Source organism: Mauremys reevesii, linkage group 8, assembly GCF_016161935.1.
Source record: "Mauremys reevesii isolate NIE-2019 linkage group 8, ASM1616193v1, whole genome shotgun sequence".
Taxonomy (NCBI): domain Eukaryota; kingdom Metazoa; phylum Chordata; order Testudines; family Geoemydidae; genus Mauremys; species Mauremys reevesii.
The window spans coordinates 56,563,316-56,589,809 of NC_052630.1; the positions used below are offsets into that span (position 1 = coordinate 56,563,316).

Sequence of the window (26,494 nt, forward strand, 5' to 3'; positions counted from 1 at the left end):
CCCCCTGCCCCATATCCAACCCCCCGGCCCTGGCCCCCTTACCATGCCGCTCAGAGCAGCATGTCTGGAGTTGCGCCTCCCGGCTGGAGCCACACACACTGCCATGCTGCCCTGCCTGAACGCGGAGCCCAGCCGCCCAGAGCACTGCCTGCGCAGTGGTGTGGCTGTGGGGGGTTGGGGGGGACGAGAGAAGGGGGACAGCAGGGGAGGAGCCAGGGGCTAGCTGCCAGGCCAGGAGCTCAGGGGCCGGGCAGGACAGTCTCACAGGCCGGATGTGGCCCGCGGGCCATAGTTTGCCCACCTCTGCTCTAATGGTTGAAGCACATCACTGAACATTGGGAGCTATGGATTGTACACACAACTTTTCAGACTCTGGCTTGCTGACCAAATCAGTCAACGCATCTGCAAAATGGGGTAATAATGCTTGAGTAATAATATTTCATTAATATTTGTACAGAAAAAAGGTGCTCTCTCTAGAACATTAACCCTTTCTGTGATGCCCTCATTGTCATTTGTTTTATGGTACCTACATTTTCTTTTCCTTTGCTGAATCTGTTTTCTTTCCATAGCTTGTTTTTCTTTCCATGCAAGATTGCTCTATATTTTTTAATTTATTTTTCTCATTTTTTAATCCATCTTTAGTTTATCATCTCATTTCAAAACTTGATCCCCATTCCCTCCCATGGACTGTATTCTGAACAGCTGCACTAGCCAGAGAACTGATTTGTCTTCAGAAACTAATGACGTGCTATAGTAATTAAAATGAGAATTTTAGTTGTCTGGCAACTGCTTTATTTCCACATGTAGAGAGTGCTCCTCTTGACTTTACTAAGAGGCTCCAAACTATGGTGTAAACAGGAAAGAAGGAGATGCTCCTCTTTTTTTTTTCCTATTTTGGTCTGTTGCTGCTTGTTTATGTCTTCGTAATGAGTTGAAATTCCTCAGCTCAAGCCATATGTGATGGGTGATTCTCCAGAGGCTCAGTTGGTCAGGTTAAGCATCCAAGAATTCAGATGTTTGTCCGAAGCTAGAGAAACCCCTGAACCTCAGTCTCTTGAATTTCTTGTCCCTGATCTGCTTTCCTTTCTTGTTTTTCCATCCTTTTCACTTCACCAGTGACACAGGCAGACATCCCTGTGGCTGCCTCCTTTTATAGACTCGTGTCTTTATGCTTTCTTCCATGTTGATCCCTTGTGTTTGAAATACCCTCCCTAAAACTTCACTCCCAACTGCCTCCCTTGATTTCAGCTGCCTTACCAATGGGAAGTGAAAGAAGGGAAAGGTACAAAACCTGAATTAACTATTAAGATAAGTAACTGTTTTGGGCCTAATCCATCTTTCATTGGGTGTCTTCCATTGAATTGAATGGGATCCAGACCAGGCCATTATTGAGTAACCTCATTATTATTACCCTTGTTCTTTTCTTGCTTCCTCAGCCTTTGGGTTTTTTGTTGTTTTAATTTGTAATCCTAACATTTTTTACATGCTGAATTTAAATCATACACTTTTCAGGTATGGGCTCACAGGAGGAATCCTGGCCTCGATGAAGGCAATGGAAGTTGTGCTGTTGATTTCAAAGGGTCCAGGGTTTTACCTAGTTTCTTTACTAAGTTTTGTGAACTGCGTGCCATATATTTTGGCACTCGAAAACCAGCAGTAATGATCTGGCTATGGAACTGGATCAAAATTTCTTCAAAATTCAGGGATGTTCAGACCCTTCAGTAATCCAGATTTCTTTGGCCTAGAGATCAGGCTGGCAATCGCACACAAATTACCTGGTAATGCCTGATTTAGGCCTGGCTGGAAATACTATCAGAGTAGCTTTTCTCACACTACTGTCACATTGAGAGAAAGGATAGTCCAGCGATTAGGGCAGTAGCCTCCGAATCAGGAGACCTGGGTTCAGTTCCTTGCTCTGGTTCAGAGTTCCTCTGTGATTTTGGGCAAAACACATGGTCTCTCTGTGCCATAGTTCCCCATCTGTAAAATGGGGGTAAAACATGAAAGATGGTGTGTTAATGGGGGCCACACGAATACTTACGATAGATATTTCTGCTTTTGGATAAAATAAACAGGAAATACAGAGACATATGAAAACTTTAACTTTTTTCAAAGCTCAAAAAAATCAAGTAGGGTTTTGACTGAGGTTCAAACTGAGGGTTCTTTTATTGGAACCGCTTTACCCATCTATTGTAATAACTATTCCTAAATTACTGCGCTGAAGGTGCTTATTCATCAGGTTTTCTGATGGTGTTGCTGACTCATCCACTAGTTATATGTAGTGCATCTGAGACCCATTGAGTAGAATTTAGGGGCCCTTTGTGGATAAAATAAATTATATTTGCTGCAGTGCCCTAGGGTTGGCTTTCTTTTCATGTTCAGCTTTATAAAAAGGTAAACGCAAATGGAATCCATTTATCACAGGCAGGACTTGAGGGAAATTGATCCCATGTCTTTAAACAAAAACATATGAAATATGCACTTACATTTCAGCATTCAGTATGAATTAACTTAAATTCGATTGCATATTTATGTAAGAATTAATAACATACCACGTGGACTGTTCTTGATTTTCTCTGTCATCCCGTATTTCTCATTAAGAACCCCCTGCCTCTTTTTGTTCTTGGCATTATCTCATTGTCTGTCACATTAAACATTTTCTTGAACAAGAAGAAAACAAAATCAGATTTTGACAGGATTTTATTTTTAAAATATGGTTTTCAATCAAAGCTGTAGACTCATGAGCTCATTCGCTTCCTTTCTACCAACTTGCTATCCCTATGCTAATCCTTGAATAGTGATTTTGACTGATAGAACTTGGATGACCAACAGAAACATTGGAGATGTTATCCTTCTAGGTATGATATCACTGGTCTAAAAAGGTGCCAGGTTATTAGCATTGGAAGTTGGATCAGGCCCAAACAGATAAAACATAAGTACTAAATATTCGTTTATGCAGGTATTTTCAAATTAGAAGTTTCAGAGTAGCAGCCATGTTAGTCTGTATCCGCAAAAAGAACAGGAGTACTTGTGGCACCTTAGAGATTAACAAATTTATTTGCTCAAATAAATTTGTTAGTCTCTAAGATGTCACAAGTACTTCTGTTCTTTTTTCAAATTAGAGCTAGTCTGCCATACTGCAGATAAACAATGGGGAATTTTCAAAATGTGTTTTATGCTGTGTGCTGTGCAAAAGTCACAATGCAAATAGTGCTATACAACTTCACATTAGGCATGTATTTTAGTTTATCAATTATAGTCCATCACTTGGATGTTTTATGGCACCCATAATTAAGTCAATGGGAGTTCTGCTTGACTAAGGACTGTATAAGTAATTCAGGATCAAGCTCTGGTAACTACATTAGTCCAGATCCTATGCTGAGCTGTGCTTAGTCCAGGACAGTGATTAATTTATAATGAAAGATGGGCCAGGACTCAAGTAATTTTTTTACTTTCATACCTGACACACCAAGCCCAGATATTCTGGGGCTATGAAGTGCCTAGAGGTGCTGGGCTCAGCTCTGGCAAGCTCCGGCACAAATTAAGCACTGCTCCAGGACAAGGGAGGTGAAACAAAGGTGGTTTTCCCTCAGTCCAGGGATCAGCAGGCCCCCTGATGTAAGTTAAAGCAGTCACAGTTGTCAATGGTTCCTGGGACCTTTTTAACAGTCAGGGATTTCTGGAGGGTGAGGGATACCTGGCCATGTCTGCATTTCTGCTGCCTTGCCCTCTACTTCAGGCAGGTGTGTTGTGGTCTACGAGCTGTTACAAATGTGTCTTTGCCACGTGGAATCCTTAGATGGCTGGTTAAACTGGGTTTATAGCTGCTTTGTGCTGCTGATCTGCACAGAGCAGCTGGAATAGTTCAAAAGAACCAATCTGTTTTGTTTACTTAAAGTCCCCCATGCATTTTCAACTAGATGCAATTTTCTTCTTCCATTTTTGTCTTGAAATATATTGTGTTGCTGTGCACCATTCAATGGGTATCACATTCCACCCAGTGATATGTAGCAATGCCTTGTTAAAACTCTGCTTCCAAATGAAAAGGAGGGATGGAATGATTTCCCGGGCTCTGATAGAGTTCAGCACTCCCATGAAAACTCTTAAATCATCCCTGCCAAAGAGGACATCCAGGGGTCTCATAACAGTATTTTGAAGAGCAATTTTTTTGGCCTTTGAAATACAAACTGTTGCACTGATTTATAAGAATGTTCAAAAATTTCCCACTGGATGATACTCCCACTTGCTCCCTGAAATTACTCAAACTGGAACACGGTTCAGTACTGCAATAATATTCAGTGAGCCAAATTCAGCTCTGTTGCAAAGGTGCATAAACTCCTCTGAAGATAAAGCTCAGTAGAATTGCATCCCTTATACCAGTGTTAGATTTGGCAAAGTATATCTGAAGGAACAAAGTATAAACACATCCAGCAAAGCGTGTCTTAATAAAAATTTGTTAGCAAGGTTTCTAGGTCTCTTTGCTCAGTGGCTTCCTTTATTATGGTTATGAGAAAGTATGTGTGTTCAAATGGGGAAATAAATTTATAGCTTCCACAGCCTCTCATCATATGCTTTGCAAACTGCTATACAAGATTCAGCCTGGGTTAATGGGAACACTAATATGGGAAACCCTTTTCATAAATACTGGCCCCAATCCTGCAAACACACATGCTTAACTTTATATACATGAGCAGTCCCACTGAAGTAATCTAAGGGTACATCTACCCTATGACACTGAGTGTCAGAGCCCAGGTCAATTAACTCAGGCTCATGGGGCTCCAGGGCTAAACATGGCAGTGTGGACATTTGGGCTCAGGTCTCTAATTGCAGTGTAGATGTACCTTAAGTGAACTCCATCATTTGGCATCAGTGGAGGTTAAAGTCAGTGTGATGATTCACATGCCTAAAGTTGTGCATGTGTGTAATTGCTTGCAGGATCAGGACCATTGTCAGTGCATCTCTTATTCCAACTTCAGGGATGGCTACATTTCTGTTGTTGCTGTTTTTGTCTAGAATTTGTCAAGCACTTTGGGATCCTTGGAGACATTGTAATAATGTGAGATATCAATTAATAATTTTAATATTGTAATTGTAACAAATTTAGGCCATTGGATTATATTATGGAGAGATGGATTACAGTCCTTAAAATAGCTTCAGAATGGTCTAATTAGATTAATATATTTGCATAATCTGTATTTTCTAATCTGTATTTGTATAATATGTTATCTCCTGTGTAAACGAGGTCTAACTTGTCAAACTTTTCCATGTAGGTAAGCCCCCAGAATTAGTGGGAACCTTCTTACTGTAAGGCATTTGATACAGTTCCACATGGGGAATTATTAGCTAAATTGGAAAAGATGGGGATCAATATGAAAATGTGAAAGGTTGATAAGGAACTGGTTAAAAGGGAGACTACAACGGGTCGTACTGAAAGGTAAACTGTTAGGCTGGAGGGAGGTTACTAGTGGAGTTCCTCAGGGATCGGTTTTGGGACCAATCTTATTTAATCTTTTTATTACTGACCTTGGCACAAAAAGTGGGAATGTGCTAATAAAGTTTGTGGATGACACAAAGCTGGGAGGTATTGTCAATACAGAGAAGGACCAGGATATCATATAGGAAGATCTGGATGACCTTGTAAACTGGAGTAATAGTAATAGGATGAAATTTAATAGTGAAAAGTGCAAAGTCATGCATTTAGGGATTAATAACAAGAATTTTTGTTATACAATGGGGATGTGTCAGTTGGAAGTCACAGAGGAGTATTGGTTGATCACAGGATGACTATGAGCCGCCAATGTGATATGGCTGTGAAAAAAGCGAATGCGGTTTTGGGATGCATCAGGCGAGGTATTTCCAGTAGATATAAGGCGATGTTAGTACCATTATACAAGGCACAGGTGAGACCTCATCTGGAATACTGTGTGCAGTTCTGGGTCTCCCATGTTTAAGAAGGATGAATTCAAATTGGAACAGGTACAGAGAAGGGCTACTAGGATGATATGAGGAATGGAAAACTTGTCTTATGAAAGGAGACTCAAAGAGCTTGGCTTGTTTAGCCTAACCAAAAGAAGGCTGAGGGGAGATATGATTGCTCTCTATAAATATATCAGAGGGATAAATACCAGGGAGGGAGAGGAATTATTTAAGCTTAGTACTAATGTGGACACAAGAACAAATGGATATAAACTGGCCATCAGGAAGTTTAGACTTGAAATTAGACAAATGTTTCTAACCCTCAGAGGAGTGAAGTTGTGGAACAGCCTTCCAAGGGGAGCAGTGGGGGCAAAAGACATATCTGGCTTCAAGACTAAGCTTGATAAGTTTATGGATTGATGGTATGATGGGATAGCCTAATTTTGGCAATTGATCTTTGACTATTAGTGGTAAACATGCCCAATGTGATGGGATGTTAGATGGGGTGGGATCTGAGTTACTACAGAGAATTCTTTCCTGGGTGTCTGGCTGGTGAGTCTTGCCCACATGCTCAGGGTTTAGCTGATCACCATATTTGGGGTTGGGAAGGAATTTTCCTCCAGGGCAGATTGGCAGAGGCCCTGGAGGTTTTTCGCCTTCCTCTGCAGCGTGGGGCACGGGTCACTTGCTGGATGATTCTCTGCACCTTGAAGACTTTAATCCACGATTTGAGGACTTCAGTAGCTCAGACATAGGTTAGGGGTTTGATACAAGAGTGGGTGGGTGAGATTCTGTGGCCTGCCTTGTGCAGGAGGTCAGACTAGATGATCATAATGGTCCCTTCTGACCTTAAAGTCTATGAATCTATGATTCTTCACCCTCACAGCCACTACAAATAAAAAGAACACAAACATAATCCTTTCTCTTAAAATAATGTAAATAGATTGGGTTGAAATTTCTCGTTTGAAGACATTTTGGGGAAAAACTGGCATTCTCTAAATTGATATTTTGGCAGAAAACATTTGTTTAAAAAATTCTGTTTTTTCATGGAAAAAAAGAAAAGAAAAATGATTTCCCCTCCCCACTTTTCCACCTTCCTCTCCCTTTTCTCCTTCCTTTCCCCCTTTTTGCTGTTGAAAATGTTTGAGATTTGGTTTTGATTCTTAGTGGGTGGAAAATGGAACAGTTTTGCAGAAAATTTGGGGATTTTTTTTTCATTAATAAGTTATGTCAATGGAAAGCTTATAATCTAATGGTTCTTTTTTGATGCCATATGACTCCCTGTGTTTCTCATATTCTTCACTAACCATGTCTTCCACCTTAGGGCTTCTCTACATGTACAGTGCTGCAGTGGTGCAGCTGCACCATTGTAGTGCTTCAGTGAATTTAGATAGGACCATATCCACAGGCACTAACTTTCCATTGTGCCGAGGGGGGGGGGGGGGGAAGTGCTCAACCCCCTGACCCGTCCCAGGCCCTGCCCCCACTCCACCCCTTCCCTCAAGGCCCAGCCCTTGCCTCACCTCTTCCCACACCTGCTCCACCCCCTCCCCTGTGTGCACTGTGTCCTCACTCTTCCCCCTTCCCCACCCAGTCGCCTGCATGCTGCAAAATAGCTGATTGTGGCCGGTGGGAGGCACGGGGAGGGAAGGGGAGGCGCTGATCAGTGGGGCTTGGCAGGGCCCCCGGTGGGCAGGAGGTGCTGGGGGAGGTGGAGGTGCTGATAGGGGGGCTGCCGGTGGGTGCTCAGCATCCACCATTTTTTCCCCGTGGGTGATCCAGCCCTGGAGCACTTACAGAGTCGGTGCTTATGGCCATATCACCTTCCCTTCACTGTTTCCCCTGTAACAGATGATTTAAAGAGGTGTCATGGGGATGCTCTTTGTTTTGTTTAAGCATGATAAGAGCTATGCAAACACACTGAAACCTGAAATCCCATGAAACATGTGAAGCTTTCTCCTGTAGTAAAAACTTGAAACGCAGCCCAGGTTTACTGAAAGGTTTAAACCTTGCATGATTTTGACTTGATTTTTAGTGGTTTTGACCGGCTTTAGCCTTGAACTATAGGGCTTGATTGATTCTGAAACTCAGGGAATGTGAACCAGTACCAAAAACAATTTGCATAAAGTGCTGTCAAGCAAATGTGCCAAATTGTTCACAGCTCTGTTAGTAAGATCATTGGCAGCTGCAGCGGAAATACAGAGCCTTGAACTCTGGTAATTTATTTTACTTTCTCATGTTGATTTGACGCTGTTCACAAATGCAAAATATTAAGGGTCATGATTCTCCTAAGGACAAATTCAGCCCTGATGTAAATGTCTATGTAGTGTCATAGGAATTGTCTCATTGGATCTGACCAGCAGTCCAGCTAGTCCAGTATCCCAGCTATGATGGTGGCTTGTCCCAGATGCTTCAAAAGAAGGTTCAAGAAACTCCATAAATGTTATGGCATAACATGTATAAGGAAAGTTTTCTCCTAGCCCAGAGAGTTCATGATTAGCATATGCCCTGAAGCATGAGAGTTTATGTACCATTATAACTGTGGTGGTTCTCAATATCTGTATCCAGGTCTAATCCTTTAAAAATCTTGTTAGTCTTGGTCTCCGTGATATCTCGTGGCAGCAATTTCATAGATTAATTACATGTGGTATTATTTAAAAAATAAGTTTCTTTTTTTAGTTTTACGCTTACTTACCTTAATCCTGTGAACCAAGGGTTCTCAACATTTTTTTTTTCTGAGGTCCTCGGCAACATGCTATAAAAACTCCATGTCCCACCTGTGCCACAACTGTTTTTCTCTATGTAAAAGCCAGGGCCAGCATTGTGGATAACAAGCAGGGCAATTGCCTGGGCCCCAAGCCATAGGTGGCCCCATGAAGCTAAGTTGCCCAGGCTTCAGCTTCAGCCCTGGGTGGTGGGACTCAGGGCCCCAGCTTCAGCCCCATGCATTGGGGCTTTAGGTTTCTGTTCTGGGCCCCAGCAACTCTAATTCCAGCCCTGCTTGGCTACCCCACTGAAACCTGCTCACGTTCCCCCAGGGGGCCCCTGGTCTCTGGTTGAGAACCACTGCTGTGAACAGTCTCATTGGCTTCAGCAAGGATAATCATATGAGTGACAAGAATTTTACCCTTGATGTTTTTCTACCATATCCATTTTATTTAGTATATGATTTACATGGCAAATGTTTTTCTGTCTGTTTTCATATTACACAATGAAAACAAAGGCATACCTTAGCGTAGAGGTTTGCTTGTGTGTTTGTTTGTTGTCCTACAGATATCCCCAAATCAGATATTGCAACTCTTGACTTTATTTCTGGGCTGCTGTAGTTACCTGATATGGATCCAAATCCTACTTATCTTATCAGGAGGATAGCTTCACTGAAATTGGTGGGAGTGCTTGATCAGGCAAGCAGGACTTTTAGCATTGGCAAGTCTTTTATCATGCAACTTTCTCAGTGATTTGATAACCACGGTTCTAACATGGGTCTAGGTGACAGGGTCATTGCTCAGAGCAGTCAAAACATTGATCAAAGTAGTACCTACAACTTGCAATAAACAGTGCTATGGAAGATTTACATGCTGTCTTGTGACATGAATATTTTTTTTTCTTGTAGGTGTTGAAGTGGGTAGAAGAAGCGGTGCAGGCCTCCAAAGTGCATCTCCTATCCACAGACCATTTAACCTTGGCAGTGAATACTTGGCAAATTCCTTTTGATCCCAGTCTGAAAGAGGTCACAGTGTCACTGAGTGGTCCTTCTCCACTAATTGAAATTCATGATCCATTAGGTGAGATATCTATATATTCTTTTATATTTAGTGGGGGGGAAAATAAACAAGACGATCCAGCTTTGCACTCTCTAACAGGAAAGGCCAGGTCCTTTTCCTACTGAAGTCAGTAGACCAAGTTCTGCTTCCGTACACTTATGTGGCTCTGGAATAACTCAGCTGAGTTCAGAGAAAAAAGAAAGCTTATGTTCAAATAAATTTGTTAGTCTCTAAGGTGCCACAAGTACTCCTGTTCTTTTTGCGGATACAGACTAACATGGCTGCTACTCTGAAACCTGAGTTCAGAGAGTTACTCTGAATTTGTACTGATGCAACTATGAGCCCAGTGGTAAAACTGTGATTGACTTCAGTGGGAGCAGGACTGGGTCTAAACTTCTTTGTATTATTTTGAAACCTAGCTGATCAGTCTATAAGAAAAGTTGGAGGAGTATATAGCCAGAAGGTTACTCAGCAGTTTAATCACATAATTCCCAGAAATGTCAATGGCTAAAATACTTCCTGACTTTTCTTAATTAACTTGCTTGCATGCAGAGTGCCACATTGCTAGCTTCGAAGACTGGAATAGCTTGTGTTTATTCACAAAATAGGTACTGTTTCCCCTGCTTTATTGCTTATGCTCAAGTATGCTTTCCATGGCAAGAAAGAAATTCTTACAGTTCTAAAAAAAATCTTACACCTTATGCCAGATTTGTACTGGCATAAATCTGAAGTAATCCACTGATTTCAGTGAAGTTACTCTGAATTTATACAGCAGTAATTGGGATTGTTGTCTGGCTCAATATTTGCTTCACAGGAGAAGCACCCACCTCCCTTTGACACTTTAAGATATTGTTTTGGAAGTTGACTGGAAAAAGCCTATTTGAGAGTAACCAACTCTTAAATATGCTTTTCTCAGTGAAAATAAAGTTTGTAAAACTTTGAAAACAGATACTGGGACTTTCCTCCTACTTGCTCCAAGAATGTATTCTGGAGTGGTGAGTCCTAGAATCATGAAAAAGGCCTATTTTATTCATCTGGGGAGAGACCTGGAAGATCCAGAGTGAGATTTTCAAAAGGGCTTAAGGGAGGTGGGTGCTTAAATCTGTTAAACTCTCATTAAAAATCCCCAGTTAGTGCAGGATTGTATTCTACAGCAGTTTTTAGTGCTATATCCAATCTAGTATTACAGATGAATTACTCTGAAGGGTTTTCTTTAGTGTGGCCATGAGGTATGGATCTGCCCAATTCTAAAAGTGATAGCGCTGTAAATAGTCACTGCTAGCATGAAGGCATTTGGTCTTTTAATGCCATTATAAAGTCTTTTAATTATCTTATTCAACAGCTCTGCCCTCTGATGACACCACAACATACAACTTTTCTTTCTTGACCCTTGATGATTTTCTACCATATCCATTTTATTTAGTATCTGATTTACATGGCAAATGTTTTTCTGTCTGTTTTCATATCGTTTTTGGCTATATCATGTCATATGTGTACAGTGCGGCTGAACTGGAGCTCAGCATTTGAACATACCTGAATATGGTAGTTACTAGTTATGAACTAGTTCTGAACCAAACCAAAACCAAGAATCAAAGACACCTGAACCATGAGAACATTCCAATTCAAACTCTGCATCATGTGCCCATAGTTATTTAGTGGTGAAAAAAAGAATGCAGGTTACTGATTTGGAATACTATTTATAAATAAAGGTATTTTTAATAGATGTATTACTCCTTTATAAGTTAGAGTCCTTTGAAGCCTGTGTAATGCTCCAGAAATTAAAATTCAAGATTGTGCATTCTGGGCTCTGAGTGACTTTCAGCTGGAGATTTATTTTGAGCTCTTTAAAGTGTCTATGAAATGTTCCTTCTCACAGCATGGGTTCTCGGCAAGGCACCCCGGTCAAGTCTTCCATCTGAGGCATTCCTCCTTTGTTTACAGGAAAGGGGACTTTGCTTAGAGTGTGTCTCTGAAGAGCACGATTAACACAGTTGTGTGGAGTTCTGCCTTAAATACTAGCTCTGCCAGATGTGCTTTGTTTACTTTGTACACTTTAAAAATGCATATCACCCTTTGTTGTTTAAAGTGGCTTTCAAATCATGGGTAATCTGGGAAAATGTGTTTAAGGGTTGCATGACAGTGCTTTCAGTTTATCATGTCCGGGGGCTTCATCCTGTAAACATGGACTGCCAGAGTTGGGTTTACTGCCCTGAGTAGTCCCTTTCACTTCAGTGTGACTATTTGCTGCATTAAGCACTAAATCCAGTACTCTCTGATTGCAGGATCAGGGCCTGAATCAGAAAACAATTCCATCCCTTTGTTCTTTGTAACGTCCCAGATCCTTGGCTGTGCTGCACAGCCGCTTGTGACACACCACCAGCACAACCCAGCCCCAACGTCCTCGTGTACAGCCCCAGGAAGATCACCCCACTTTGATGGGATGCACCATCTATGGCACAGAGGTCTCTATTCTTCGTCCTCCCTCCACTGCTGACATTGGGGGGAGACTGGGGAGAAAAGGACATGGCCAGCATGTCCCTCTACCCTTTTAATTGTCAGCCGTATCAGTAACTGGTAGGCTGCTCTAATTTACACCAGGGACCAATCTGGCATGCTCACAACTCAGAATCAAAGGAACGCTGACCTGCATTGTGTGCTTCTCCGCCTTCTCTGAGGATCTGGACCAATATAGCCAATCGGCCCTTCTTGTTCATGTTCTAAGGGCCAGATTCTCACCTGGTTTAAATCAGCATAGCTCCAAATTAGTGGAGATATGCCAATATACAACAGCCAACAATGTGGCCCATATATCCAGTACCCAAAGTTGAGCCCTTTTCCTGCACTTGAGCCTCATCTGCTGTTTTGAAGCTCTTCCTCATATTGTTCAGCCATGGATGGCACTTAATGATTAGCAGAGTAGGTAATTGAGCGTCTCTTTAGAGAACCGATTCTAGCCTATAAACTTATCTGAGTACCAAGACATTATGAAAACTGGTACTCCCTTACTGAGGCAGAATGTACCTGATAGCCAGGCTAAATTCACAATGAAAATTTAAGGAGTTTGAACAAGAGTGGGAAACTTCCTTAAAGTTAATACACTGGTGCAGCACCAACAGTGCTAGCAACAATGGAATTGCTAGTCGGGACTGGCTAACAGTGTTTCTACCACCATGCCATCCACCCTCCTAAGGGCAGGCCTAACTCTGGAGGACAGAAGGATGAGCATGCTGGCAGCTGGTCAGTACTATCAGTGCCATCACTAATGGAAGAATTCTCTAAAATTCTGAATGAAAACTGGCCATAGACAGCATCTGCCACCAAACCTCTACCTCTCATTTGGCATCAGTTTGTTCTGGGAAGAAGAGAAAGTTATTTGCCTGATAATTTGATTCTTATATCAGTAAGTCATTACTCACCACACAGAGATGTAAAGTTATTAAATGAATGGAAAAGTTAGAATGACTCTTTGAGCATTTTTAGAATCCTGACAAAGAATTTCCAGTAACAGCTTGAAGTTGGAGATTACTGTAAATATCACAAAATGAGCGAGCTAATAAGTCATATAATACCCATATGTGTGACATGGCTAAGAGAAATATATTCACTCCGTGTTTACTTGTGTTTTAGGTAAGCAGATGGGGAAAGGATCTGGCTTGAATGAGTTGCTAAATATCCATAACTCTGCAAAGGTGGTGAATGTAAAAGATCCAGAACCTGGAATGTGGACGATTAAGGTATTAGCTTATTGTCTCTGTGTATGAGTTGCAGTCACTAATTTTGATGGCAGTAGAATTAAAACTTTGCCCAGAGAGTTATTTTAGGTCAATGCCTGCCTGCTTGTCCTTTTCCTGTACACAGGAGCAAAACACAGTGATCACGATGTGTTTTTGCTGAGCTGTCAGAGAGCATGTGCAGGGGGAGACTGCTGCTTTATGTCTCTCTGTGCACAGTGGGACATGTGATAGAAAGGGAGTACAATGTGCAGACCACAGATTTGGTTTGTAGGCCTATGAACTGTGCAGACGATCTTTTATTTGATGCATTACTCTATGAATGAACATTGAACAGAGAGCGTAGGGCCCAATCCTTCAAACCTTCCAGAAGACAAGTAAATTTACACATGTGAGTATTGTCATTGCATATGCATTCATAGGATTGGGCCTTAAAAGGTTTAGGCCTGGTGTACACTAGAAAATTAGGTCAGCATAACTACCTTGATCAGGGGTGTGAAAAATCCATGCACCCCATAGCAGCATAGTTAAGATGACCAAAGTCCTGGTGTAGACAGTGCTAGGCAACCTAGCTACTGCCTCTCAGAGATGTGGATCATCTACACTGATGGGAGAATCCCTCCTGTCAGCAAAGGTAGTGTCTATACTAAAGCGTTACAGTGGCACTGCACCACTGTAGCATTGTAAGCATAGACAAGCCCTTAGAAAAGCCCTAGATAGATGTAATACCAACTTGTTTAGCAGCAATAACAGAACCGGAAATTGGTATTAAGTGAATGAAGGGCCACCTAGAGAACACCTGTTCTTTTTTGAGTGGTGTCCCTATAGGTGCTCCACTCTAGGTGTGCTTGGGCTCCCTGTGCCTTTGATTGGAGATTTTTCATAGCAGTGTCCATTCAGCCTGCACATGCATGTTAATCTCATGTTCCATGTTGTTATATAGCATGTCATGGGCAAACCGCTCTCAGTTCCTTCTCACCTGCCTTGGCCTGAGGCAGAGCTTTAGCAGTTGTCCTTTTTGAGTTTTACCTGAACTGTGACCCCTGAGCTCGTTTAGTAGTTAGTTTATTATAGTAGTTCTTAGTAGTAGTTTCAGCTGTTGTAGTTTAAAAAAAAAAACTTAACCTCTTCCCCAAAATTATTTATTGATATCGCTTTTATATAGTTCTCCTGGTTTCACACACTGTCTCTTATGTCAGGAGGCAATCCCGATGAGTGACAGACACTCTCAGTGTATCTGTTGCCTCAGGGAATTTCATATTTCCCAAAAGTACAACTTTCTGTCTGGCATTAAAATCTAGAGCCAGAAAAAACAGGGAGATCAAACTTAAATTCCTCATGATGGAGAGCTCATTAAGTGTGGCCTCTGATGCTGGCCAGGAGACACTCCCCCCACACCCCATATGCCTGTCTCAGAGTAAGTCTGCTGCCTTCACTGTCTCCGAACCGCATTCCTCAGGGGCATCTAAGAAGAACATCCAAGATTTCTCTCATAAGACTCCCAAAGATTGTCTATCGAATTCTCCAGATAGGGAATTTTCCTCAAAGGTGTCAAGGTCTCCAATGATTTCAGCCACTTTGGTGTCCACTGCTGTCTGGTACCCACAAGGCTTCTGGCCCTCAGGTACCGAGGGCACAGTTAAGTATAAAGACTAAAAAATCCCAGGCTCCAAGATGTCCTCCTCTTCTCGCTCGGTATTGAAGAAGCCTGCTCTAGCTTCGTCTGGACTCGCCTTGGAGCATTTGGGATTCACAGTTTCATCAACTCCCGCACCAACTATCGCTTCGGTGCAGGCCATGGACACAGTACCGACAACATTCTTGGTACTGCAGGTCTGAAATGCCTGACTCACCATTGCTCAGCTCTCATATATTCTTGGTACCGAAGACTTCCAGATCTTCAGATTTTTGCCCAGTACTGACAGTTACATGTCATGTTTCTTTTGGTGGTCCACTATTTCAGAGTGAGTTGGAAGAGGAGGATTCTGTTGAAGATCTTATCTCTGTCTCTCAAATATCTGTCCAAGGTTCTCCACATCATCCCTATAGAGGCTATTTTCCAGAGGTCTCTGAGGAAATTGATCTTATTCCTGAGAGACATTCACAGCCACTATCTCACTGGAATGAGCACTCATGGATGCCTCCACCCATGCCATATATACCACCTCCTTGACCACACTGGGACCTGTGGGTGGCCTATCACTAGCAATTCTCTAGTTCAGGGGTCGGCAACCTTTCAGCAGTGGTGTGCCGAGTCTTCATGTATACACTCTAATTTAAGGCCTCGCGTGCCGGTAATACATTAACATTTTTTAGAAGGTCTCTCTATATGTCTATAATATAGGGGGGAGGGATAGCTCAGTGGTTTGAGCATTGGCCTGCTAAACCCAGGGTTGTGAGTTCAATCTTTGAGGGGGCCACTTAGAGATCTGGGGCAAAAATCAGTATTTAGTCTTGGTAGTGAAGGCTGGGGGCTGGACTCAATGACCTTTCAAGGTCCCTTCCAGTTTTAGGAGATTGGTATATCTCCAATTATAACATATAACAAAACTACTGTTATATGTAAAGTAAACAAGGTTTTCAAAATGTTTCAGAAGTTTATTTAAAATTAAATTAAAATGCAGATCTTATTAGTTTAGTGTGATCCTTGCCCTTGCTGAGTTTTCCAATGTCTGGTAGCACCTATTTAGATACTTTAAGCTGCACACAGGCTTCTGAGTTATAAGTTGATAACCAGCTGGCAAGAGGTCAGCGGCTGGAACCCCAGATCAGCATCTGAGGTGAGTGGAGCTGGCAGCTGGTAGGGCTGAGCAGGGCCGGAAGCCTGGACCCTGTCTGGCAGGGGGCCTGCGCTGGAAGCAAGGTGAGTGGGGCTGCAGCAGGGACCCCAGCTGGTAAGGGGCCAGCAGCTGGAACCCCAGAGCGGCAGCGGGCTGAGTGGGTCAGCCCGCCCAGATCTAGGGCTTCAGGGGTGGGCTGAGCATCTCCGCCAGCCCCCCTCTGGAGTTTAAGCCGCTGGCTCCTGTCAGTTGGGCTCACAGCCCACTGCCAGCCTGGGGTTCCTTCCCCCAGGCCGGCAGTGGGTGCTGAGTGGGACCGGCGGTGGGAGCCTGGCAGTGGAAACCCCAGAGATTATCTGTTCAGAGGAAGTAAAAAGAGTGCCATTACAGAGCAGAAAACAATCTACACACTGCACTTAAAAATGGACAAGATTTGCCTGCTGTTGTGACCTCAAACACATTCCACCAACAGCCTGATAGTTATCAGATATATTTGACTACATTCTATAACTAAGAAACTCAGGGGTGTCTCTGAGTTCCATTACAGTTCACCTGTCAGCCATCACAGCTTTCCATTCATGGATCAGCATTCACATCGCATTCCCTGTCAATACACAGCCCAAGCTGGGGAAGCTAACGATCCAACCAGCAGACCAAACTGGGTGATGAATTTTGGTCATGTGCCACCTGAGGCACGTAGCATATATGCTAAGAAGAAGATTCTCCAATAAAAGGTTATTCCGTATTCCCCAACCCAATGACGATGAGGTTCCTCAGACAGGACTTGGAAATCTCTTTCCACCAGTCAAATGTCCCTCTCTGGATTGGGATATCAATCTGGTTCTTAAACATCTTACAAGATCTCCGTTTGAACCGATAACTCCCTGCTCACTTCTCCATTTGTCGATGAAGACAGCATTTCTGATAGCTATTGTGAGAGCTCAACAAGTTGGAGAAATAGAGGTTCTTATGGCTTACTCTTGTTTCACAAGATTTTTTCAAAGACAAGGTCACATTATGATCACACCCCAAGTTTTTACAAAAGATATCTTCCAAGTTCCATATTAACCAACCCATTCACCTCCCAATCTTCCACCCTACACCTCACCTAGACAAAGAGGAAGCATTGTTACATACACTTCGTATCAGAAGAGCTATGACCTTCTATCTTGACCTGACTAAACTTTTCAGAAAGACCAAATTATTTGTTTCAATTGCAGACAGATCTCTCAATAGACTTCCCAAGTGGATATCTGACTGCATTAGCTGTTGCTACCAATCTTGTAATCTCCAAGCACCCTCAGACATACAAACTCACTCTACGAGATTTATTTCCATTTCTACAGCTTTTCTCAAAAATGTTCCCATCAGTGAACTATGTAGAGCTGCGATGTGGACCTCTATACGTATCTTTGCTGAGCACTATGCAATAACTCACAGCTCAGATTTTGATGCTGTGTTGAGCTCAGCTATACTTCCTTTAATACTGGACTCTACTCCAAAGCCCGCTCCTCCTTAAAGAGAGCTGCTTTGAAGTCACCTAGAGGGGACCACCTATAGGGACGCTACTCAAAGAAGAAGAAATGGTTACTCACCATTGTGCAGTAACTGTTGTTCTTTGAGATACATGTCCCAATGGGTGCTCCACTACCTGCCCTCCTTCCTCTCTACTGCAGAGTTCTCTGCTATGGAGTTTTGTGGTAGAGAATGAACTGAGGCTGGTTTGCCTGGTTTGAATGGCAGCTGAAATTCAATATTGATAAATGCTAAGTAATGCACATTAGAAAATATAATTCCAACTATACATACAAAATGATGGGGTCTAAATTAGCTGTTACCATTCAAAGATTACTGTTACCAGTAAAGATCTTGGAATCATTGTGGATAGTTCTCTGAAAACATCTGCTTTAAACATCTGTTCAGTGTGTGCAGCAGCAGTCAAAAAAGCTAACATGTTAGGAACTATTAGGAAAGGAATAGACGATGAGACAGAAAATATCATAATGCCATTATATGAATCCATGGTGCACGCACACCTTGAATACTTTGTGCGGTTCTAGTCGCCTCATCTCAAAAAAGTTATGCTAGACTTGGAAAAGTTACAGAGAGAAGGGCAGCAAAACAGAACAGCTTCCATATGAGAAGAGATTAAAAACACTGGGACTGTTCAACTTAGAAAAGAGATGACTAAGGGGTGATATGAAAGGGCAGATGAAATTTAATGTTGATAAATGCAAAGTAATGTACATTGGAAAACATAATCCTAACTATACATATGCAATGATTGGGTCTAAATTAGCTGTTACCACTCAAGAAGGAGATCTTGGGGTCATTGTGGATAGTTCTCTGAAATCATCCACTCAGTGTGCAGCGGCAGTCAAAAAAGCGAACAGAATGTGGGACTCATCAAGAAAGGGATGGATAATAAGACAGAAAATATCATATTGCCTCTATATAAATCCATGGTACACCCACACCTTGAATACTGCGTGCAGATATGGTCGTCCCATCTCAAAAAAGATATATTGGAATTGGAAAAGGTTCAGAAAATGGCAACAAAAATGATTTGGGGTATAGAACGTCTTCTGTATGAGAGGAGGTTAACAAGACTGGGACTTTTCAGCTTGGAAAAGAGGCGACTAAGGAGGGATATGATATAGGACTATAAAATCATGAGTGGTAGAGAGAAAGTAAATAAGGAAGTGTTATTTACGCCTCATAATACAAGAACAAGAGGCCACCAAATGAAATTAATAGGTAGCAGGTTTAAAACAAACACAAGAAAGTATTTTTTCATGCAACGCACTGTCAACCTCTGGAACTTCTTGCCAGAGGGTGTTGTGAAGGCCAATACTATAACGGGGTTCCAAAGGAAGCTAGATCGATTCATGGAAGATAGATCCATCAATGGCTATTATCCATGTTGGGCAGGAATGGTGCTCCTAACCTCTGTTTGCCAGAAGCTGGGATTGGGTGACAGGGCATGGATCACTTGATGATAACCTGTCTGTTCATTCCCTTTGGGGCACTTGCCATTGGCCACTGTCAGAGGACAGCATACTGGGCTTGATGGACCTTTGTTCTGACCCAGTATGGCTGTTCTTATGTTATGTTCTTATAGGATAGAGGTCTATAAAATCATGAATGGTATAGGGAAAGTGAATAAGGAAGTGTTATTACCCCTTCACATAATACAAGAACCAGGGGTCACTCAATGAAATTAATAGGCATTAGGTTTAAAACAAACATAAAGAAGTATTTCTTTACAATGCACACAGTTAACCTGTGGAACTCATTGCCAGGAGATGTTGTGAAGGCCAAAAGCATAACTGGGTCCAAAAAAGAATTAGATAAATTCATGGAGGATAGGTTCATCAATGGTTAATTAAATCAGTGCAAGTCCTGTGCGTAGACAAGTCCTAAGTGTGGCCTTGAATCAGAGGCTAGAGTAAATTGAATTGCATTGTACCAAGTCTAGTTGTCTCCACTCTAGACTTGTCAGAGTGCCAGTTAAGTGGATATATATATATATATGTTTAAACAAGGAGATTCCTTCTTTGTGCTCCTGCCACAGCCCGGATGAAGAGCACACACTAACACGGCTGCTACTCTGAAACCTGTCACAATGCTCCTTGTTGATGCTAACGGCAGCACTCGGCTTTGTTTCAATGAGAAGATGGTATGAGGACAAGTCCATGGCTCCTTTTTCCATTCTGCATCAGTCAGCAGAACTGGCCTTCTGCTGAAGGGTGCACTCAATACACTTTCACCAAGGTGGTGGGGCTGCCAGGGCAGTTAGGCTGACCAGATAGCAAGTGTGAAGAATCGGGACAGGAGGTGGGAGGTAATAGGTGCCTATGTGAGAAAAAGACCCCAAAATCGGGACTGTCCCTATAAAATCGAAACATATGGTCACCCTAAGTGCAGTATGTATTCTCTGGGCACCAAGGAGAAATGCTGGCAGAGAACCAAAATTTCTCTAGGGGGTCCTGCTGCTCTCCTCCCCGCAACCTGAGACAGGTCTTAAAAGCCACAGTCTATCCCATAATAAAATAAATATATCAATATACCTGGTGCATCACTTTGGTTAACAAAAGCCTTCCAACAAAGACCAAAGATGAAGTCAGTGCTTCAAACTATATTTTAAAGGTACTGTTTCTGCAGGTTGGCTTGGAAATAACTTGTAATCTTTATTTACTAGCTCCATAATAGAAGCTTTGGTAGGTGATCACATCTAATTACTCCTTAAGGTCTTGCTGGCAACAAGTTACAGGCCATTAACACAATTACAGGCCTGTTAAGATAAAAAGCCTTGTCACAAGGCATAGGAGGAGGCAGTCCCATTCAGAAGAGTCAGCAATGAGATATCCTTAAGCACTGTTTTGTTTTCCTACAAGGCAGGAATTGTGAATCAAAAAGGCCTTGCAGTTTTTCTGTTGGAGGATGTTGCAGAAGCTTCCCTGCTGATTTAGGTTAAATGGCTGTTCACACAAGGCCAAAGAAGAAAAAGAAGAAAAAAGGAGTCAATAGAAAAGCTTGTAATTATTGTGAACAAGAGAGTTCTTAAATGGCCATTATAATTACCCATTTACAGCCTCCAAGCCAAATCCGGCTGTTTAGATGGAGTGTAATGATAAAGCAGGCCAGAATAAATTCCATTTAATGAACACATCCTTTGAAATCTACTTTTAATGCAAAAATGATGTCTCTATAGTAACTTGTAAATAACTATATGTAAATAGAATCTTACTATTAGCACACACCCCTCCCCCATCTCCTAGCTATGATAGTTTGAAGTTCTTCAGCTTGCATGGAACAAATTATATAAAAATAAAAAAACTGTCTGATACCACATTTCTTAATTTAATAAAAAATACCTCTTTATTCATCACCTACATACATTTTGAATTATTTTTTTGTTTTGTTTGTAATAATGTTCCTGGAATGTTCCAAGTCTTGCAAATGTTTGTGCGATTAATACGTTTGCACAAAATTTCACATAGCAAATGCTTATGCAGCTGTCTTTACATCTTTTTGATTTCCTTCCTTCTATTTATAAAACATTCAGCCATCCAATCAAGGAGCAAAAACGATAATATGTGACTTTAGTGACCCATCATGCAACACAAATAGGCAAAAAACATAGTTTGAAAACAATCCAACAGCTTTAAATTTGTTCTTAGATGTTTGCACAACACCTAGCACAATGGGGCGTAGATCCTGATTAAGGCCTCCAGGCTGTAGTATAATAAGAGGTTATTACTAAAAATGGTTTTAAAATACTGTTATTTTTAGTAATAAACAATGTCACTAATACTCAAGTCTCTGGATAATTTACTAACAGAAATATTTGTCAGCTGTATTATTTGTTATGAATAGTTCACCCAGTTCTGATCCTTGGCCTGTTTTGCTTGCATTAAGATTTTACAGCATCTGAAGAAGTCAGGGAAAGCTTTGCAAAATTTTTAATTGTGCTATAAATGTCTTATACAGATGTCGTATAAAACTATGAAAAGAAAACTTTGTTACCGCATTTATCCAATGAACATTTAGCAGGCAATTAATGCTTGATAACAGAAGTTATTTGGTATTGCGTTTAATATTACATTGTATCCTTTAATATTATTAACAGCTGGTTTATATTAAAAAGACTTTACATAGTGATTTTCTGAGGTGAAAGGCTAACTAATAGAAATAAATAGTGGTTGTTCCAGTAAGACAGACACCAATTTGTCATAATGCCTAGATGGCTGATTGTCCAGGCAGCCAGTAATGAAAAACAACTGCTTCATCTAAAAATAATCATGAGCAGATTTTTCACTAGATCTAAGAAATTATACATTTATGACTACATAAAATAATTCCTCTCAATCTGTACTCCCAATGGAATGAGGAGATTTAATAGAGAATTTATTTTGTAGGTAAAAATGTACATTTCAGGCTGCCATTCTCTATGCATGAAGTTTAGAGAAGACTCTACAGATTAAAGTTTAATCATAGCATAATGAACCCTTTATCAATCTTTCCCTCCTTTGCAATCTTTTTGTACTCTATGTGAAATAGTTCATAGATTTTTCATTATTAAAATAGTTAAAGGTAGTTCCATAAACAACAAGGCACAGTGGGTGCGCAGAGTGGGTGAATGCAAAGAGCCCTGGCCTCTTGTGTTCTTTGGAAATCACTACCTTTCCTTCCAGGTATACAGGGCTGCTAGATACCCCAAATAGGGCAGAACAGGATGGGGGCAGGTTTGGGTCCTTTGACATGAGCCAGTCTTTCTCTGAATGGATTAAGGGCCCCATGGTGCAACTCTTTGTAAGTTGTTGGAACTTCCGCTTTGAGTTGTGCTCTGCTAGGGTTTCAGAATGGTTTTGGTTGACTCAGTCAGAATGCCTGTGTGGGGAAAAAACCCTGGGTGGAGCCCCTCTGCATAGCAGTCTTCCAACACAGACTTTGGCTGTAAAAGCCAGAAATTAGCTTTTAATATATAATATCAGATGATGTACACTCCTTATTTATATAATTCTTGGATATTCAATACCCATGATTCATAGATTCATAGATTCTAGGGCTGGAAGGGACCTTGAGAGGTCATTGAGTGCAGTCCCCTGCCCTCATGGCAGGACCAAATACTGTCTAGACCATCCCTGATAGACATTTATCTAACCTACTCTTAAATATCTCCAGAGATGGAGATTCCACAACCTCCCTAGGCAATTTATTCCAGTGTTTAACCACCTTGACAGTTAGGAACTTTTTCCTAATGTCCAGCTTAAACCTCCATTGCTGCAGTATAAGCCCATTGCTTCTTGTTCTATCCTTAGAGGCTAAGATGAACAAGTTTTCTCCCTCCTCCTTATGACACTCTTTTAGATACCTGAAAACTGCTATCATGTCCCCTCTCAATCTTCTCTTTTCCAAACTAAACAAACCCAATTCTTTCAGCCTTCCTTCATAGGTCATGTTCTCTAGACCTTTAATCGTTCTTGTTGCTCTTCTCTGTACCTTCTCCAATTTCTCCACATCTTTCTTGAAATGCAGTGCCCGGAACTGGACACAATATTCCAGTTGAGGCCTAACCAGTGCAGAGTAGAGGGGAAGAATGACTTCTTCTGTCTTGCTCACAACACACCTGTTAATGCATCCCAGAATTATGTTTGCTTTTTTTGCAACAGCATTACACTGTTGACTCATATTTAGCTTGTGGTCCACTATAACCCCTAGATCCCTTTCTGTCGTACTCCTTCCTAGACAGTCTCTTCCCATTCTGTATGTGTGAAACTGATTGTTCCTTCCTAAGTGGAGCACTTTGCATTTGTCTTTATTAAACTTCATCCTGTTTACCTCAGACCATTTCTCCAATTTGTCCAGATCATTTTGAATTATGACCCTATCCTCCAAAGCAGTTGCAATCCCTCCCAGTTTGGTATCATCTGCAAACTTAATAAGTGTACTTTCTATGCCAATATCTAAGTTGTTGATGAAGATATTGAACAGAGCTGGTCCCAAAACAGATCCTGCGGAACCCCACTTGCTATACCTTTCCAGCAGGATTGGGAACTATTAATAACTACTCTCTGAGTACGGTTATCCAGCCAGTTATGCACCCACCTTATAATAGCCCCATCTAAGTTGTATTTGCCTAGTTTATTGATAAGAATATCATGTGAGACCGTATCAAATGCCTTACTAAAGTTTAGGTATACCACATCCACCACTTCTCCCTTATCCACAAGACTCATTATCCTATCAAAGAAAGCTATCAGATTGGTTTGACATGATTTGTTCTTTACAAATCCATGCTGGCTATTCCTTATCACCTTACCACCTTCCAAGTGTTTGCAGATGATTTCCTTAATTACTTGCTCCATTATCTTCCCTGGCACAGAAGTTAAACTAACTGGTCTTCCTGGGTTGTTTTTATTTCCCTTTTTATAGATGGGCACTATATCTGCCCTTTTCCAGTCTTCTGGAATCTCTCTTGTCTCCCATGATTTTCCAAAGATAATAGCTAGAGGCTCAGATACCTCCTCTAATAGCTCCTTGAGTATTCTAGGATGCATTTCATCAGGCCCTGGTGACTTGCAGGCATCTAACTTTTCTAAGTGATTTTTAACTTGTTCTTTTTTTATTTTATCTTCCAAACTTACCCCCTTCCCTTTAGCATTCACTATGTTAGGCATTCCTTCAGACTTCTCCGTGAAGACCAAAACAAAGAAGTCATTGAGCATCTCTGCCATTTCCAAGTTTCCTGTTACTGTTTCTCCCTCCTCACTGAGCAGTGGGCCTACCCTGTCCTTGGTCTTCCTCTTGCTTCTAATGTATTGATAAAAAGTTTTCTTGTTTCCCTTTATTCCTGTAGCTAGTTTGAGCTCATTTTGTGCCTTTGCCCTTCTAATCTTGCCCCTGCATTCCTGTGCTGTTTGCCTATATTCATCCTTTGTAATTTGTCCTAGTTTCCATTTTTTATGAGACTCCTTTTTATTTTTTAGAATATGCAAGATCTTGTGGTTAAGCCAAGCTGGTCTTTTGCTACATTTTCTATCTTTCCTACCCAGCGGAATAGCTTGCTTTTGGGCCTTTAATAGTGTCCCTTTGAAATACTGCCAACTCTCCTCATTTGTTTTTTCCCCTCAGTCTTGATTCTCATGGGACCTTACCTATCAGCTCTCTGAGCTTACCAAAGTCCGCCTTCCTGAAATCCATAGTCTCTATTTTGTTGTACTCCCTTCTACTCTTCCTTAGAATTGTGAACTCTATGATTTCATGATCACTTTCACCCAAGCTGCCTTCCACTTTCAAATTCTCAACAAGTTCCTCCCTATTTGTTAAAATCAAATCTAGAACAGCTTCCCCCCCAGTAGCTTTTTCAACCTTCTGAAATAAAAAGTTGTCTGCAATGCAGTCCAAGAACTCAGGGACGGCTCCAGGCACCAGCACGCCAAGCGCGTGCCTGGGGCAGCAAGCCATGGGGGGCGCTCTGCCGGTTGCCGTGAGGGTGGCAGGCAGGTTGCCTTCGGCGGCATGCCTGTGGAGGGTCCGCTGGTCCCGTGGCTTTGGCGGACCTCCCGCAGGCTGCTGCCGAATCCACGGGACCGGGGACCTCCCGCAGGCAAGCTGCCGAAGGCAGCCTGCCTGCCATGCTTGGGGTGGCAAAATACCTAGAGCCACCCCTGCAAGAACTTATTGGATAGCCTGTGCCCCGCTGTGTTATTTTCCAAACATATTTCTAGATAGTTGAAGTCCCCCATCACCACTAAATCTTGGGCTTCGGATGATTGTTAGTTGTTTAAAAAAAGCCTCATCCACCTCTTCCACCTGGTTAGGTGGCCCGTAGTAGACTCCTAGCATGACATCACCCTTGTTTTTTACGCCTTTTAGCCTAACCCAGAGACTCTCAACACTTCCATCTCCTATGTCCATCTCCACCTCAGTACAAGTGTGTACATTTTTAATATATAAGGCAACACCTCCTCCCCTTTTCCCCTGTCTATCCTTCCTGAGCAGGCTGTACCCATCCATACCAACATTCCAATCGTGTATTATCCCACCAAGTTTTGGTGATGCCAACAATGTCATAGTTGTATTTATTTATTAGCACTTCCAGTTCTTCCTGCTTATTACCCATGCTTCTCGCATTTGTATATAGGCATCTAAGATACTGATTTGATCTTGCCTCCCAGTTTTGCCCTGACCCTCCTTTCTCTCTGCCATTATAGCCCACGCTCCCTCCTATTTCCGACCCATCTCTCAGGTCTCCATGTTCTCCACTTACCTGTGGGCTTTGCTCACCTGTCCTTGTCAAACCTAGTTTAAAGGCCTCCTCACAAGGTTAGCCAGTCTGTGTCCAAATAGGGTCTTTCCCCTCCTTGAAAGGTGAATGCCATCTATGCCTAGCAGTCCTTCTTGGAATAGCATTCCGTGGTCAAGGAAGCCAAAGCCCTCCTGGCGACACCATCTTCGCAGCCAGGCATTCACCTCCATGATGCACCTGTCTCTGCCTGGGCCCCTACCTTTGACAGGAAGAAGAGAATACCACCTGCGCTCCAAACTCCTTCACTCGTACTCCCAGAGCCCTGTAGTCACTCTTGATCTGCTCAGTGTCACACCTCACAGTATCATTTGTGTCCACATGTATGAATAGCATGAGGTAGTAGTCAGAGGGCTGGATAATCCTCGACAATGCCTCCGTAACATCTTGGATACGGGCCCCTGGCAGGCAGCATACCTCCCGAGATGAAATGTCAGGACAACAGATAGGCACCTCAGCAGAGAGTCTCCGACCACCACTACCCTATGTTTC

General features: G+C 42.0%; 1 protein-coding gene across 1 annotated transcript in view; it reads left to right on the forward strand.

Annotated features, from left to right (window-relative positions):
• HMCN1 (hemicentin 1) overlaps positions 1-26,494 on the forward strand; it is a 324,395-nt gene that overhangs the window by 79,929 nt on the left and 217,972 nt on the right. The window contains exons 5-6 of the mRNA XM_039483793.1: positions 9,530-9,701; positions 13,308-13,414. Of these exons, the coding sequence (XP_039339727.1) occupies positions 9,530-9,701; positions 13,308-13,414 (279 nt within the window). The remainder of the gene's footprint in view (positions 1-9,529; positions 9,702-13,307; positions 13,415-26,494) is intronic.